The following is a 15,372-nucleotide window of genomic DNA, read 5'->3' on the forward strand; positions in this document are numbered from 1 at the left end:
TCGACAGGATGTTTATTCTGATGGTAAAAAATAGAGTGAAAGCAGAATTTATGTTGTTTTTTTTAATGATAAATAGCTTAACAGAATTTTTATCTTTGTGGTGCTTTAATAATGTTGTGTGCTCTGTGGCTGATAGAAAGTTAGTTTTCAATTCAATGTTTGCGTGAATGTTGACGAAAACTATGTTAAAATGTATTTTTATTGAGAAACAAATGTGTTGTTAAAATCAAAATCTTTCTTTCTTTCTTTCTTTCTTTCTTTCTTTCTTTCTTTCTTTCTTTCTTTCTTTCTTTCTTTCTTTCTTTCTTTCTTTCCTTCTTTCTTTCTTTCTTTCTTTCTTCCATGTGAACTCGCTGAACTTACGGGTACATATTTATTTAGCAGATTAGGAGTAGCGGCTTATTAAACTCTACTGTCCTCCAGACCTGTAGGTGGCGCTAATTAAAAGTACCGGTCTGTAACTCTGAGTTTTCTTGTCCTTGCTAGGCTTCCTTCCTTCCTCAGCGTGGATTTCAATGACATTGTAAGCTTTCATAAGAGAGCTGTGTTTCCAGTTTTTAATCATGTCGCTAGCTTTTTTATTTAGAGCTGTTACAAGAGAAGCCGTAAAGGTGAGCAGATTAAACTTCTTCATTTCACTTTTAGCTTCAGTCGTGTTTTAAGAGCTGTTGTTTTTAATGGTTGGCTGTTGTTTTCTTGGCTTTCCCTAGTTCAGTTCCAGTGGCTCATTTTACCATTACTGCGTTTGTAATTGTTCAAAAGGATATAAATTGAATAGTAGTATTTGCGTGTTTATCCTGTGTGTGGTTCAGGTGAGCGTCAGTCAGCCTGTGCAGTGTTTGCACTCAGGATGCCAGCTGCTGGCTGCAGATAAAGCCCTGCTGATGAAACTGAGGAAAAGCACCGGCTACACCTTCATTAAATGCAAGGAAGCTCTGCAGAGGTTTGAGAATGACATAGCACAGGTGTGTTGTCTGTTCTGCTGGGGGGGTTTCTAATATTGACTGGTGGAAGAACAATGTGTGACTGTGCTGCTGAACCTCCAGGCTGAAAGCTGGCTACATGAGCAGGCCCAGAAAGAAGGCTGGAGCAAAGCCAGCAAGCTGGAGGGTCGAAAAGCCAAAGAGGGTCTGATCGGCCTGTTTGTGGGGAAGCAAGCCGCAGCGATGGTGGAGGTAAGGGCTGCAGAGATGTATCAGCAGGTTTTACCCCCTGCTTGTTGGACTTTGTGCTTTATTTCTGGGTTTCTTGCAGGTGAACTGTGAGACGGATTTTGTGGCCCGTAATGAGAAGTTTCAGCAGCTGGTGAAGGATGTGACTCTCGCCACATTGGCACACCATCAGGATAAAAATGAAAACCTGACAGGATATGTAAAGGTGAAGATAAGCTATTAAACATATTTTTTTACATGTGCCACAGCATTCACTAAGAACTGTACCTTTTAAAACCAAGACATGAACTGAGGGACTGGGGAAAGAATTTGTGATTTATTGAAATTTTATTACTAACTAATGGTGCAAAGATGCCAAACCTGAACAGTCTCTTGCAAAACTATTTATACCAATTTAACTTTACTGCATTTACTCCTGTAACGACTAGAGCTGATGTTGTATTTTGTCATAATCTGCATGGTTTACAGCATTGCATAACATTTAATTTGTCATTGAGCACTCTTTAATCCATAACCTGAAAGGTAGGGAAATTCATAGCTTAGGTGGAGAAATCCGTTGACAGACATTTATTAGTTATTCCCTTCACAAATCTGGCTTTTGTTGACAAGTAAGCCATAAGCATTGCTGTTTAATTTTATAGAAGCCATGTAGGGACTTTAAAGTAATTCACACAAATATTTTAAGGTTTTTCACTGTAGAAGAAAAACATTAAAAAAGACAGGAAACATTTTCTTCACAATTAACAGTTTTGCATAACTTTGTGTTGTTGTTTCACATAAATTCCAGTAAAACAGACTGGTTTGTTTGTTTGTTTCTTTCTAATGTACAGCTTTTATTTTCAGAGTGTCCTGACTGGTGACGAGTTAAATAAACTCAGTATGGGAGAAGGATCTTCACTAGCTGACCATGTGGCTCTCACAATAGGTCCGTACACCAACACATGCTTATATATTTATTTCCCAGCTCAGATATGATCTATCTTATTGCTCTGTGATGTTCTTTCATTTAACCCTTACAGGGCTACAGGCTTTATTGACATTGATAAACTTTGGGATAATTTTAACTCTTTTTTTTTTTTAACTCAATTCACTTAGATTTTCTTGCTTTTTGAAGAAACCATTTGCTTTTCATTCTTCCCATCTCATACATGCAAAGTGGAAGTTTTTAACGGCAACATTATAGACTATGTTAATGCTAAAAAAGAAATGGTGACATTGATTCTGAAATTTTTTATGTAAATCTGATTCATATGTGTATACTGAATGTTAGAACATATTACCAAAAATTCAAAAAAAGACCAACTTTCCTCAGGTATTTTAGAAGATGTGGTGAAAATAAATAAATCATGAGAAATCAAAATGTATTTAGTTATAACCTAACCAAATTTAAATTTATTTATCTGAACTCATGCAAAGTTATGTGTGAATTAGAAAAAAAGCATAAGCATATAGTGACATTTCTATTCAAGGTAAGAACAAAATTATCTTTTTGAACATTAAAGATTTGACAAAGGATTACAGAGGAAACTTTAATTACCTCAAATTAATCACTAAGTGGCAAAAAATAAATATGATCTCCACAATCTAATCAAAATAATTCTGCAAATAAATAACATCATAGTTCAGCATTTTATATAGAGAAACCCTTTACAGGGGTAACTTACCAGGGTTGTCAACTCAGCAGACTGTTGGGTTTCACTGGATTAGAGCTTTTTCCCAAACATATTCTCCTTCTGCTATTGTCACACATATTTGTTCCTTTTCATCCACCTGACTTCTCCTGTCTGCCACTCCTGTGGATTAAGCACCAAACAAAGACTGAATTTCTGCCTTCACGTGACTGGCCAGATCTCTAAGTCAGTCTTTTAGGATGGGCTATGGAAGACTATGCTTGTTACAAAATCAAATGTCACAAAATGATGTAATTTTTAAATTTGTCAGAGTTTCCCCCAGAAACATTTGCTAAACCTGGTGGTTGGGTTCTAGGGCAGTCATTCGTCCAGCGGCCAGTCCTGTTTTTGAGTTAAAAAATGTTTAAAGTTGACAGGAAATTTTTAAATATCCCTTGCTATTTATGTTTTATTGAAAGATTGGAAGATTAATACCTGAACGCCAACTATAAAATCTTTAAAAATGCCAACATTTAAAAAAGAAATTAAATAAATAAGCTATGCTAAGCAGGATGGGGCACAAGTAAATCCACACATGCTTATAATACACTGGGGGAAACTCTGGCTACATTTCAGCAGTCAGTTGTTGTTACAAGGTAAATTCCCATGAGGTGAAAAAGTAATGTGTAATAAAATTATAACGTTAAAACTGTGTTGTCAACAACAACACAGTTTTATGGTTAGGCGACAATTTCTTTTTCAAGTAAAGATAGGCTGCTTCGTCTAGTTCTTGCTTTAAAAATGCAATTATAATTTGGAAACTGCAGTTGGTTTAATCTGAAACATTTAAGTATGTCAGAAGAAATATTAAAGGGGAAAAATATTTTTTACAAAGTATTTTAGATCAATCTCCCTTATCAATTTGATCCTCATTGGATTAGAAATAAACTCTTTAATTCAAAATATGCACCATGTTACATTCAAACAGATTTAAAGCTGATTTAATAAATAATCACTCTGTCAAATGAAAAGTTCAAATTTTGCACATCAACAGTTTTTGTGCAAAGAAGTCCACATACATACCTTTTCAGGAAGGATCTTCTAAGATTTAAGGTTTCCCCATCTGTGGGAAACAACCGCTCAAATGTTGTTTGCAATATTAAAATTAAAGGCCTGGTCCGTGACCAGATTATTTCAGCCTGATTATGAACTATGTTCCTAAAACCAGAGTGCTGCAGTAATAGTCAATGAATTTGATTACTAATGAAGAATTAATGTTTCTGTAACTCGACTGAGTTGAACACGTTACTTGACCAAGTTTGCTGCTTGTGACTAGTTCCAGCTCCCAGTTCAATAGTAGGAATTGCTAAAATTGGATTTGTACTTCAAAACATATGATATTGGTTAGAAATATTTAAAGATTTCAGAAATATTATCATTAAATGGGTGTCTTCTGCTCCTCTTAGGTCGTCTTGGTGAGAACATGTCTCTAAAGCGGGCAGTGACCGTGGGAGTCCCTGCTGAGTGGCACATAGGCTCATACGTGCATGGCAACATCAGCGGTCAGACGGAGGTGACAATGGGTCGCTACGGCGCTCTGGTCGTATTCCAGGGTGGAAAGGATGAAGAACGAGATACTTTAGGTCGTAAACTCGGCCAGCATGTAGTGGGGGAGGCCCCTTTGTCTCTAGGGAATGTGGATGACCTGCCTTGTGGTGAATCTGAGACACGGCTGCTGCCTCAGACCTTTCTGGGAGACCCCAGTAGGACTGTGGCACAGTTCCTCAAGGGTCAACAGGCTCGAGTGTTGGACTTTGTTCGATTTCATTGTGGAGAGACACTAGGGGAGCAATAAGGATTTCCCAGCAGCATTTCTCTGTGTTTTTCATGTACAGCGATGAAATGCAAGAGAAAGAGTCACAGAATGGTATGACAAATGTGATGATGGTTAAAAGGCATTTTGGAGGTGATGAAGTTGAAAATGTAACAATAAACTTTTTAACAGTAAATGTTCAAGTACTTTGTATTTTTCTGAATTAAAAACATGTTTGTTTTTTTGCCAACGTTAATTAAAGTGGCGGCAGTGTATATTTTCCATACCACAATCAAGTATTGTGCTTTAAAATAGCAAATATGACTTAAAAAGAAATTTGACTTGAAATTGGCCGCTGTCTCTTCAAGGAGCTCATGCTCTTTCCAACACACCTAGGAGCATTGGACTGAAAAGTAGTTTATATGATAAGTTCATCAGATTCAGTTCCACCTGGTGTTTGCTAATGGCTGCCCTGCCAGTCTGGTGGAGCTGAATGGGGGAGGGGCTGTCTGAAGATCGGCTGGAGACTGCAGCAACAACCGGCAAGCGTTTGTGGGCCCCATCCAGTGGCGCAGAACGTGGCTATGCAGTGTATGCAACGCATAGGGGCGCTGCACTAGAGGGGGTGCAAAAACGATGTGGGGAATTTATTTTTTATATAGTCAGCATTTTATGTACTTAACAGCTGTTTGTGTATGAAATGATCAATAACAGAGGAACAGCACTGATTAGGCGCCCCCCTCCCATACAGGCAGCTTGGGCAGCGGCTGAGGCGCGTTTTGTTTTCTTTTAAATTTGTAGTAATGCCTCAACAACAGGGAGCTAAAGATGGGGCGCAGAAAAAACTCCGGGGCCCAAAACAGAAAACGGAAGAGGGGGAAGGATAAAGATGTTGGAGAGACGAAGAAAAGCTTTTCAAAGTGGTTGAAAGACAGAAGGTAAGAAATGTCCGTGTATCAACAAGAGAGTTGTAAATATTCAGGTTAGCTTAAGCTAGCCTACAATGATGATGTTAGCATCCACCTCAAAAATATGTAGTTGCGGCCCTGGCTGCAGCAAACACAGTTTGACTCTGATAATGTGTCGGATGAATGAGGATGTGACGTCAGCGCAGCAGGTGCAAAGAGCCCATTGGTACATTGATCTTGTAGCCAGAGAAACTGTAATCTGTTTTGGATTCTTTAAAGTGGACTGCAAACATTTGTTTTTGTTTTATATTGGCAATAAAAATAAAGGTTTTAGGAGCAGAGCTAATGGTGCATTTGAAATCTATGAAGGCTATGTGTTCCTCTGTTTGATCAATTAATATTTAATAAGAGAGTTAGTTTTAGTTTCACTGAATCAATTAAAAATAAGTCCTGTAGATTTAATATTTCTCTATCTTAATAAAGTTTTGTTCATTATTAAAAGAATGTTAAGATGTCCAGAATCAGCTGCAGCTTGTTTTTTTTTTAATCTGCGCAAAGAAAAATTAACATTCTTATCTAATATTTTAATTCTTATAATTCTACATAATTATTACTCAGATTTTTATAAACATCCTTTGGACCATGCAAAGCATTTTAGCTGTTTCTCTATAAGATCTATTTTCTATTTCCAGTTATTAAGTTTTTCCAAACTGCTATGAGAGCAACTTGAACACAACGATCATTTTAATTTGATATTTGTTCAAATCATCTTCCCATTCTCTTACTTTGACTCACTTGCTCCTTGCCTTTCTCCTTATTTCTAAATCACCACATATGCCTACTTACCAAACTACTCAGTTTATTAATTCCTGAAAACCATGAGCTAGTAGTTTTCATCATTATTTTTCTTTCTATGAAACTTTAACTGTTTAAAGTTTCCTCATCCTTTTCCTTCTTAAAAAAACTTTCATATTCCCCTTTCTTGTGTTTCACATTCCTGTCTGTTACTTGTTTTCCTTTATGATTTTTGTTCCAGTTTTCAGATATTTTTTTATTTATTATATTCATCTACTTATTCCTGTATTCATTTAGTTAGTGTTTCATTTAGTCATCTATTTATTTGCCAACACACTGTAATCACAATCTTCTGTTTCCTTAATTTCTTGGCTCTTTCTTTAGTTTTTTATTTTATCCTATAGTTCTAGTTCTATTTTAGTATTTAATTAACCTTTTAACCTGTACTTTACTATCCATTTATTCAGATATTTTGTATTTTATCAGGGTCCTGCCCTTCAACACACTCCCAATATTTTCACTGCTGTTAATCTTCTGATTTACATTTACTGTTGAAATATAAAGCAGTAATTCGTTCAATGGTTGCTATGCCGCCATCTGCTGTGTATTCTCCAGTACTGCAGTTATTTTTCTACCATTCCGGACAATTTAAATGAATTCATTTATAAAAGAAATTAAACGAACACATATTGAAACACTTCTCTTCACTTCCTGCTATTTTTACCCATTTTAAACAATTTAGACCAGTTTGTCAACACCTAGGCTGTTCTAAAAACTGGTTTCTTTTTTATAGTGGGTAACAATTAAAAATACCAATTGTGGTAATCCTTTCTTGGACTCTTACGAGTGGAGGATTCTTGCCTCTGCATCCACAATTGGTTTGCTCCTTCCAAACCCGCTACTTTAAATGAGATAAAATACCTAAAGGTGTTTATACCTCCAATCACACTTCAGTTCCGGAGCTGAAGCGTCTTCACGCAGGACTCCGCCGCCCTGTTTTTTACGGAATGAAACTTTTAAGACGGATTTAAGCGGCTGCTCGCTGGACTCCGCCATCCAATTATCACCACAACAGCATAAAGTTAAAGCCGTTTAGTTTCAGCTGTTAGAGCCCAGGATTCACAGCGTTTCTTACACAGGATTTCTTTTAACGCGAACGCCATCAACTCATTCACGCTTTTCTTTTAAAAGACAATTTACTCTCAGTAAACGGAGTCCCGTCAAGCGTCAGATTCCAGCTGGTAAACCAAATACCAGTCCCGGAAAAAGATCTAAACTCATTCTGAAGAGTTTAGCCGTGCGCACGGTCCTTCTGGATTCGGTCTCACCCGCTGGAATCCTTCAGGATCTTGGGATCCGGCTTGGAAGGACCAAATTAATGTCAGGTTCATCTACCTAAGCATTCTCAAACTGAAAAAGAAGAGAGAGACAAGTGAGTTTTAGATTTACTAGCAAGGAGAACGGACAGCAGCGTGCTTTAGTTACAATCTACCCGCTCTAAAACAGCTCCTCCCAGAGACTTTCTTTTTATTTCCTTAGGGCGGTCCTAGTTACAGAGCCTATTCAGGGGTCTCAAACTCCAGTCCTCGAGGGCCGCAGTCCTGCAACTTTTAGATGTGCCTCTGCTGCTTCACACCTGAACAGAATAATTAGGTCATTAAGGCTCTGGAGAACTGATCTACACAAGGAGGAGGTCATCAAGTCATTTCAATCCAGTGTTTTGTACCTGTGGCACATCTAAAAACTGCAGGACTGCGGCCCTCGAGGCCTGGAGTTTGAGACCCCTGGATTTGGTTATCTTGAGTTAATCACATAGCAGCTGCTTCTTCTGTTCTCTTGAGTCACAGGTGTGTTGCACCTGCAAGCTGCCGTAATGTAGAATGCAAAATTCAGAGTTCTTGTTTATTTCCTTCTGTAGAAACGGTGCAGGAACTGATGAACCCACAGAACAAGGTGTCACTTGCTCCTTGCCTTTCTCCTTATTTCTAAATCACCACATATGCCTACTTACCAAACCTACTACTCAGTTTATTAATTCCTGCAAACCATGAGCTAGTAGTTTTCATCATTATTTTTCTTTCTATGAAACTTTAACTGTTTAAAGTTTCCTCATCCTTTTCCTTCTTAAAAGGAAAAGGACAGTTCCTCTGTTTCTGGTCCATAAACTTCGACCCTTAATCATCCGTCAGTCATCACTCTTGCTGCAGACCATCTGGTGTCAGCTTCCAGTTTGACCCGTTTAGATGTCTTCCTGCAAGCATCTCTCACTAGGCACAAATTCCAAAAGCAAACAAGAGTATTTATATTTGTAATTAATTTAAACGCATCACTATCCCACAAACATCCTGTTTCCAGCAACCCAAAATATCCTTTTCTGTTAAAAAAAAACCCAGGGTGGCACCCAATACGCCACCGTTGAATCGTACATCTGCATAAAAATTCTCCCTACTTTCTGACATACTGATAGTTCCTCTTCCTGGATATTTTCCCCGACTGGTTCTTCCCTTTTCTGGACATCTTTTCTTTTTTCTGCCAGCCTGGATTCGATTCTGTCATTTTTAATTTTCAGAGATACAATCTCTTTATTTAACTCCTCATTTTCTCTCTCTAGCCACTCGAGTTTTTCTGTTTTTGCTCTTAATTTGTCTGCTGCAGTGTTTCTCAGTTTTTTCCGGTCCTCTTCCAGTTTAAGTGTTATTCTTAATTTGGCTTCATTATCACATCTCAGCTGGTGTATAGTTGCATTTTCTTCCTCCAGGTCCAGATTAATTTTTCTGATTTGTTTTTTGTAAAAAGCATTTGATTTTAAAAGTAAGCAATTTTCCTCATGCCAGTTGTGTGTCTTGTCCGTTCTGTTAAGTCTCTCTAGTTTAGTCTTCAGACTTTCTACGGTTTTCTGCAGCTCTTGGTTCTCCTCCTGCAGCTTGCTGCGGTTCTTCTCTAAATTGTTTATTTTTGTCAACACAAAATTATCCTCTTCCATCTTTGCTCTCTGGTTCAAACTGCAAATGAATTTCTCTGTGGAATCTGGCAATACAAAGGCAGCCGCCAGTGATGTCATAGACAGGATGAGTGACATCACTATGACATCAAAGCCACAAGAAGTCTGTTGGGTGTGGGGGAGGGGGGATGTTTTTTTTAAAAACTTTATTCACAGACACACTGTACAACGACAGAGTGAAACATTTGTTCTGCCTCCAGAACAAAAACAAATACAGATAAATATATTCAAGATGAAGAAAAAGCTACGAGGCTTCGGTTCCCAACTGTTCATTCAAAGCAGTACAGAGTTCAATTGTTTTAATAGCTATTTTCTGTCTTTGATAGTCTGGATATAAAACTTAAGTTTATTGTGAAATGCAGCAAAGCATGGCTTCCCCTACCTGGAACAATGAATATGATATTTAAATAGTGACAATAAAGGATTTATGAGAAACTCTGAACTGTTGGGCTCTTTGCACCTCAGCTTCCGCGTTCGGGGCAAAGCGGCTCAATCTTTTCCGATCTATTGAAAAAGGCTCTTTACACTGGGCGTCTGCAGGGCTTGTCCAAGGTAACAATTAATGATGAACATCTATCCGAAGCCCCGACAATAAGCTGGAGAAAGGTTTCAAGATGTTCGCCTCGTTATACACAGATACGAAGGTGAGTTTTACTTTCTTTAAACTTTGTGGCTAACATTAGCTTTAGCTTATGCTAGACATTTTTCTTGTAAAAATGTGCTATTTAAGTATCTAAACATTTTTCATCCATTCTAACGGACAATGTTTTTACCTTGTTTTCAAGTATATTACCTGCGTTTATTGTCGTTAGTGTCAGAGACCAAGTAACGGTCTAGGGTACTATAATGTCCCCTCCAGTTCTCCCCGGTTCCTACGCCTACGGCTCTGACTGTAATCCTGGACCTGTGCTTCTGTCTGCTCTGTCCTCTCAACCCTCAGCCGATCACAGTACAGTCACAACGCTCATACTGCTGTTCCTTCCTGTTGAAAGGGAGTTGTTCTCCACCACAGTCGCCCCGTGCTTTAGATGTAGAAATTGTTGGCTAATCAACAATCAGATGGGCTTAATTTATATTTACTAATCAGTTTGTAACAGTGATGAACTAAAATTGTGACTGGATCTGAATCTAAGTATTTTTTGTTCAAATGAATTGAATTGATTTAAACTGAATTTAGTCCTGTAAAGATGAAAATACATTTTGACTTTAATTTGGGAATTAAGGTCCCAGAACCTAAAGGAAAAGTGTGGAGGCACAGAATCGACCGTGCTTGAAGTCCAGTGTGAAGTTTATTCCACAGTCAGTGGCGCAAAAGGTGGCTATGCAGTGTATGCAACGCATAGGGGCGCTGCACTAGAGGGGGCGCAAAAACGATGTGGGGAATTTATTTTTTATATAGTCAGCATTTTATGTACTTAACAGCTGTTTGTGTATGAAATGATCAATAACAGAGGAACAGCACTGATTAGGCGCCCCCCTCCCATACAGGCAGCTTGGGCAGCGGCTGAGGCGCGTTTTGTTTTCTTTTAAATTTGTAGTAATGCCTCAACAACAGGGAGCTAAAGATGGGGCGCAGAAAAACCTCCGGGGCCCAAAACAGAAAACGGAAGAGGGGGAAGGATAAAGATGTTGGAGAGACGAAGAAAAGCTTTTCAAAGTGGTTGAAAGACAGAAGGTAAGAAATGTCCGTGTATCAACAAGAGAGTTGTAAATATTCAGGTTAGCTTAAGCTAGCCTACAATGATGATGTTCGCATCCACCTCAAAAATATGTAGTTGCGGCCCTGGCCCCATCCAATGGAGCCCGGGGGAGAATGAAGGATTTCTCAAAGATTCATGAAAGAATTAAAGCAATACTCCAGTTGTGGATTTTCGTGAGAGAAAAGTCGATTTTACATAATACCTCTTTTTAAGATACTCACAGATTTCCACTACTGAGGCTGAAAAACAAGACATCTGTCAAGGGGTGACTCTGAATTTCCTAGCTCTTTGTTTTTAAGAAGCGCTACGAGCTAATTTCCTATTAAAACATGAAGAAATTGGTGTTGATGTGTGAATATTAACAGGGTGTGGCATGATAACGTGCCTGGTAAAATCTTTGCCCAGGACTTGAAGCTGCTGTTGAAACCCACAAAATATGTCGCATATCCTGACATTTTTGCAATGTGATTGGCTGATTCGGTTTGAGACGCGTGACGTCAACGGGGGCGTACCTACCAAACTGGTTAGCTGCTGCTGTCCGTTTAGCTCTGTGCAGACTGACGTCCTCGTCATAGAAACAACGAAATAAAATAAAACATGGTGAGTAAAGATTTTCTTCTGGTTTCGTGTTTTACAGCATATGATTTTGTTAATTCGTGGTTAAAGGTTGTAAAATGTGGGGTACATCCAAAGCAAGTTAGCTAATGGTAGCCTGCTTTACTCCATGTTTTTAACGTCTATCCTTCGTTGTCTCGTCTATCTTAAATCTGCCTCGACCAGTCTGACTTCACAGAAGACCAGATCATTGGTGAGTTCATCTTTATGAATAGTTTGTCTTTTAATGGTCACATTAAAATGTGGTGTGATGCAGCGCAGATTTGAAAAAGCTTTATGAATCTTGACCCTGTAGCTCCCCACAAGCTACTGGAGCCCTGAAGGTAAATAAAGATGAACGGAGTCATTTTCTAGACCTGGAAAAGTGTTGTTTTTAAGTTTCACTGCCTCGTTAACAGTCTGCTGACGAACTGTGTGGTTTTTGCATGGGAGTGCAAAAGTATTTGTGTTGAGGAGTGCATTGTGTGAATCAGGGTCTGAACCAAGACATGGAGTCACTGATGTGGTTACAGTCACACAGTTAAGCATTTCAAAATGTGTGTTAGGTGTTCATCAAGTTAGTGAAGCTGAAGGTTAACAAACCTTTGTGATAAATGTGCTAGCATCATTTTAAGACTTTATGTTTGAAGTAGTATTTAAATAACTTTCATACAATACAAATGTAGGTTTAAAATGATAGAGTTGTACAATTTTAGCTCAGATTCTGTTGCAATATATGTTCAAACTTAAAAATACAAACCTTGGCAAAATATTCTTTGAATATTCTGTTTGTCTATTTGCTAGAATAAACGTTTACATCCTTTATTCAGTCATAAGGCACATTTAGATTATGTTGTTTTTCCTGTAAAACAAAAACACATGCAGCTTGTATTCTTTTTCAAAATAAATTTGGTCATGAAGTTAAGATGAAAACTATTTCTAGATATGCACCAGTAGGTATCTGTTTTAACTTTTATACGGAATACATAACAACTAATAACTTTTCTAACTTCAGTCCAATAGCATGGGTTTTCATTTTCTTCTAGCTGAATAGTCGAGACAAAGGGGACACACTGAACAGGTCACCAGTTCATCACAGTAAACAAAGACCAGCTAAAGGGATTATGTCACACAGATTCATAATTCAGTCCGTCATACATGTCTAATCACCTAAATCTTACATGGTTACAATATCAATTGTATGAAAAATTAAGTTTTCATACAACTTTTGTTAGTATTAATTGTAAATATAGCAAGTTTTGAACCACCAGTAATAATTGTGGATTTACAGAATTGCCATTAAATAAATACTTCTTTGCATAACAGATCAACTGCAAGTCATAGCCAAGTCTGCAAATGCAAGGTGGCATTATCGGGAATACTAAAATATTTTCTACCGTTGTTACTTCATCCAAATACTTAGAAAAGGACCCAACAGGAAACTTACTTCAGTTCTTTTAGGGACATTTCATCTGTGTAGTTGTGTGGAGCGCATTTGCTTTTCAGCTCAGATATGACCTATCTATCCAGCAGACTCTGCACTGCTCCTTCTATGGATATGCAGCACTAACTGGATGTCTGCACAACTTTAGGCAAATGAAGCTGAAGAAGTTTGTTCAATAACTTATCTATGGCCCTTGGACACATTTGAATGTTTTGCTCTCATTTCTTTGTGCCTGGATGGTTTGTCAATAACAGATATTGAGCTTAGCTTGTGCCGTTTAGCTGAACTGCAATTCTTTCTCTTTTTCGCTTTTAAGAGTTTAAGGAGGCCTTCCTGTTGTTTGACCGGACCGGTGACGGGAAAATAACCTACAATCAGTGTGGCGACGTGATGCGAGCCTTGGGGCAGAACCCGGTCAACGCAGAGGTGCTAAAAATTCTTGGAAACCCCAAAATGGAAGGCAAGCATCTAATTTCACCAGTCACACAAACGGGGAATGTAAAAATCCACATGGATAAATAACTGTCAGGCGTTTGGCCGATTTGGATGCTTTTATTTTTAAATTTCACCAAATGACTTGTGAAAAATCTGCTTTGTGTTATATTTCTGAAATTTAAAAGTTTCCCTCCCGCTTTCTTTTTACCGCCTCCAGAGATGAACAACAAGTTGCTGGATTTTGAGCAATTTCTTCCCATGTTTCACGCCATCGCCAAGAACAAGGACCACGGCTCCTTTGAAGATATTGTCGAAGGGCTGCGTGTCTTTGACAAGGAGGGAAACGGCACAGTGATGGGAGCAGAGCTGCGTCACGTCCTCACCACTCTGGGTAAGACCTGCAGCAGAAAAGCTTGGCTTGATGTTTCTATGTGCAGTGCAGATGTTTGTGGTTAGGTCAACACTTCCAGTAATGCAAAAAATAGTGTCTATTTTTTTAAATGAATCTCTCAATTTGAATTTTATTTTTGTGTTTCAGGTGAAAAGATGACAGAAGAAGAAGTGGAGACACTTTTAGCAGGGCATGAAGATGCCAATGGCTGCATTAATTATGAAGGTAAATATGAATAGAACAAGACATGGATAAGAAATGGATTGAGTAAAAAATACAGACGTAAATACACACATATATTCACAATCTATTTAGTATTTTCTGAAGCAAATGTTATTATCCAAGTGATGTCTGAGTACGAGTATAATTTTAGCATTCAGGTGAACATAATTTAACGACAGGCCTATTTTTATATATAATTCTAATTATCCTTTTGGGGTTTTTTTTGCTTAGCTTTTTTTCAAACTATACACAACAACAAAACTCCATCCCACAGTGGAGATCTTTAAAGAAGTAAAAAAAAATATCTAATGGGCAGTAAGCAAAGTGAAACATTCAGAGATTTAGATTTTATGTTGCTTGATAAATTTCACATTTGTACCAAGTATACTTAAAATATTTTCTTGCTGATCCTGCACTGCAGGCAAGCAGATGACCAAACCCAGGCATGACCTCAGTCATGCCAAACATAATAGAAGAGGAAAATTAAAACGATGAAAATGCAGAAAGTCACTTTTTATTAAATATGACAGTGTTAAATATGGCTGGCCTATTGACCATAAAGATGAAGTAAAATCTAACTTACCAACAACAAGGGAAAGGAATTCGGAAAGAAAAACCATTTAACAATCTCTGACTGCCAGCTGTTCATTGCTAGTTTTGTTAAAACAGTAAATATTACTGCATTTATTTGTTTATGTTTCTTTTCCCTCATTGGGCTTTGAAACAAACAGTCATTTTATTATGTTGTTTTATAACTCATTATGTTTTTTTAGTGTGTTGGCTGAAGAAAGCTTCTTTTTCTCCACTGAGTGATGGTGATGAAGTGTGTTCCTGTCATAGTGATACCAAGTTTCTTCCTGCCTCTTTTGCAGAACTCGTCAGGGTGGTGATGAGTGGTTAAGGACTTCAAACGCCTCCATCTTTAAATTTATTCCTGAATATTTTATGTGCCGTTTGTCTCGTCTTTCTCTTTCATCCACGTCACTCTACCTCCAACATTGTTTTGTTGCTGTTGAAGCTTTTTTTTTATGTGCCTTTTCCTGTCTAATGTGAAAACCTCATATTCCTAACTCCTGTTCACGTTTGCAGGCGCAATCAGTGGTACAACTCCTATTTTTGGTTTACCTTCATCTCTGGCAGCCAGTCTGTGTTCTTTTCTTTTGGATGGATATGATAATGTGACCTGTTGCATTACACATATGGAATAAAATGGTTTACAAAGTTTTAATTAGCCTCCAAGTTTTGCAAATCAAATTAAAAATAGATTAATGTTGGGTAAAATGGATT

General features: G+C 37.9%; 2 protein-coding genes across 2 annotated transcripts; both read left to right on the top strand.

Moving 5' to 3' along the window:
• The first annotated feature begins 485 nt into the window (after positions 1 to 485).
• On the top strand, positions 486 to 4,791 carry tsfm (Ts translation elongation factor, mitochondrial). Its single transcript, XM_005816817.3, has 6 exons — positions 486 to 611; positions 813 to 965; positions 1,047 to 1,175; positions 1,255 to 1,377; positions 2,016 to 2,097; positions 4,249 to 4,791. Exons 1-6 carry the CDS (start codon positions 564 to 566, stop codon positions 4,635 to 4,637), a joined length of 924 nt encoding a protein of 307 aa, XP_005816874.1. The 5' UTR covers positions 486 to 563; the 3' UTR covers positions 4,638 to 4,791.
• A 6,692-nt stretch (positions 4,792 to 11,483) lies between these two features.
• LOC102236739 (myosin light polypeptide 6-like) lies at positions 11,484 to 15,313 on the top strand. The gene is made up of 6 exons (XM_005799848.3): positions 11,484 to 11,599; positions 11,780 to 11,807; positions 13,354 to 13,497; positions 13,690 to 13,863; positions 14,011 to 14,088; positions 14,958 to 15,313. The coding sequence occupies exons 1-6, from the start codon at positions 11,597 to 11,599 to the stop codon at positions 14,984 to 14,986; spliced, it is 456 nt and encodes a 151-aa protein (XP_005799905.1). The 5' UTR covers positions 11,484 to 11,596; the 3' UTR covers positions 14,987 to 15,313.
• The last annotated feature ends 59 nt before the right edge of the window (positions 15,314 to 15,372 follow it).

Source organism: Xiphophorus maculatus, chromosome 20 (assembly GCF_002775205.1).
Source record: "Xiphophorus maculatus strain JP 163 A chromosome 20, X_maculatus-5.0-male, whole genome shotgun sequence".
Taxonomy (NCBI): Eukaryota; Metazoa; Chordata; class Actinopteri; order Cyprinodontiformes; family Poeciliidae; genus Xiphophorus; species Xiphophorus maculatus.

Coding starts and splice junctions, on each gene's coding strand:
- tsfm (XM_005816817.3), top strand. CDS start 564: ATGTCGCTAGCTTTTTTATTTAGAGCTGTTACAAGAGAAGCCGTAAAG. Junction 966..1,046: donor TTGAGAATGACATAGCACAG/GTGTGTTGTCTG, acceptor CTGAACCTCCAG/GCTGAAAGCTGGCTACATGA. Junction 1,176..1,254: donor AAGCCGCAGCGATGGTGGAG/GTAAGGGCTGCA, acceptor GGTTTCTTGCAG/GTGAACTGTGAGACGGATTT.
- LOC102236739 (XM_005799848.3), top strand. Junction 11,808..13,353: donor CACAGAAGACCAGATCATTG/GTGAGTTCATCT, acceptor TTCGCTTTTAAG/AGTTTAAGGAGGCCTTCCTG. Junction 13,864..14,010: donor TCACGTCCTCACCACTCTGG/GTAAGACCTGCA, acceptor TTTGTGTTTCAG/GTGAAAAGATGACAGAAGAA.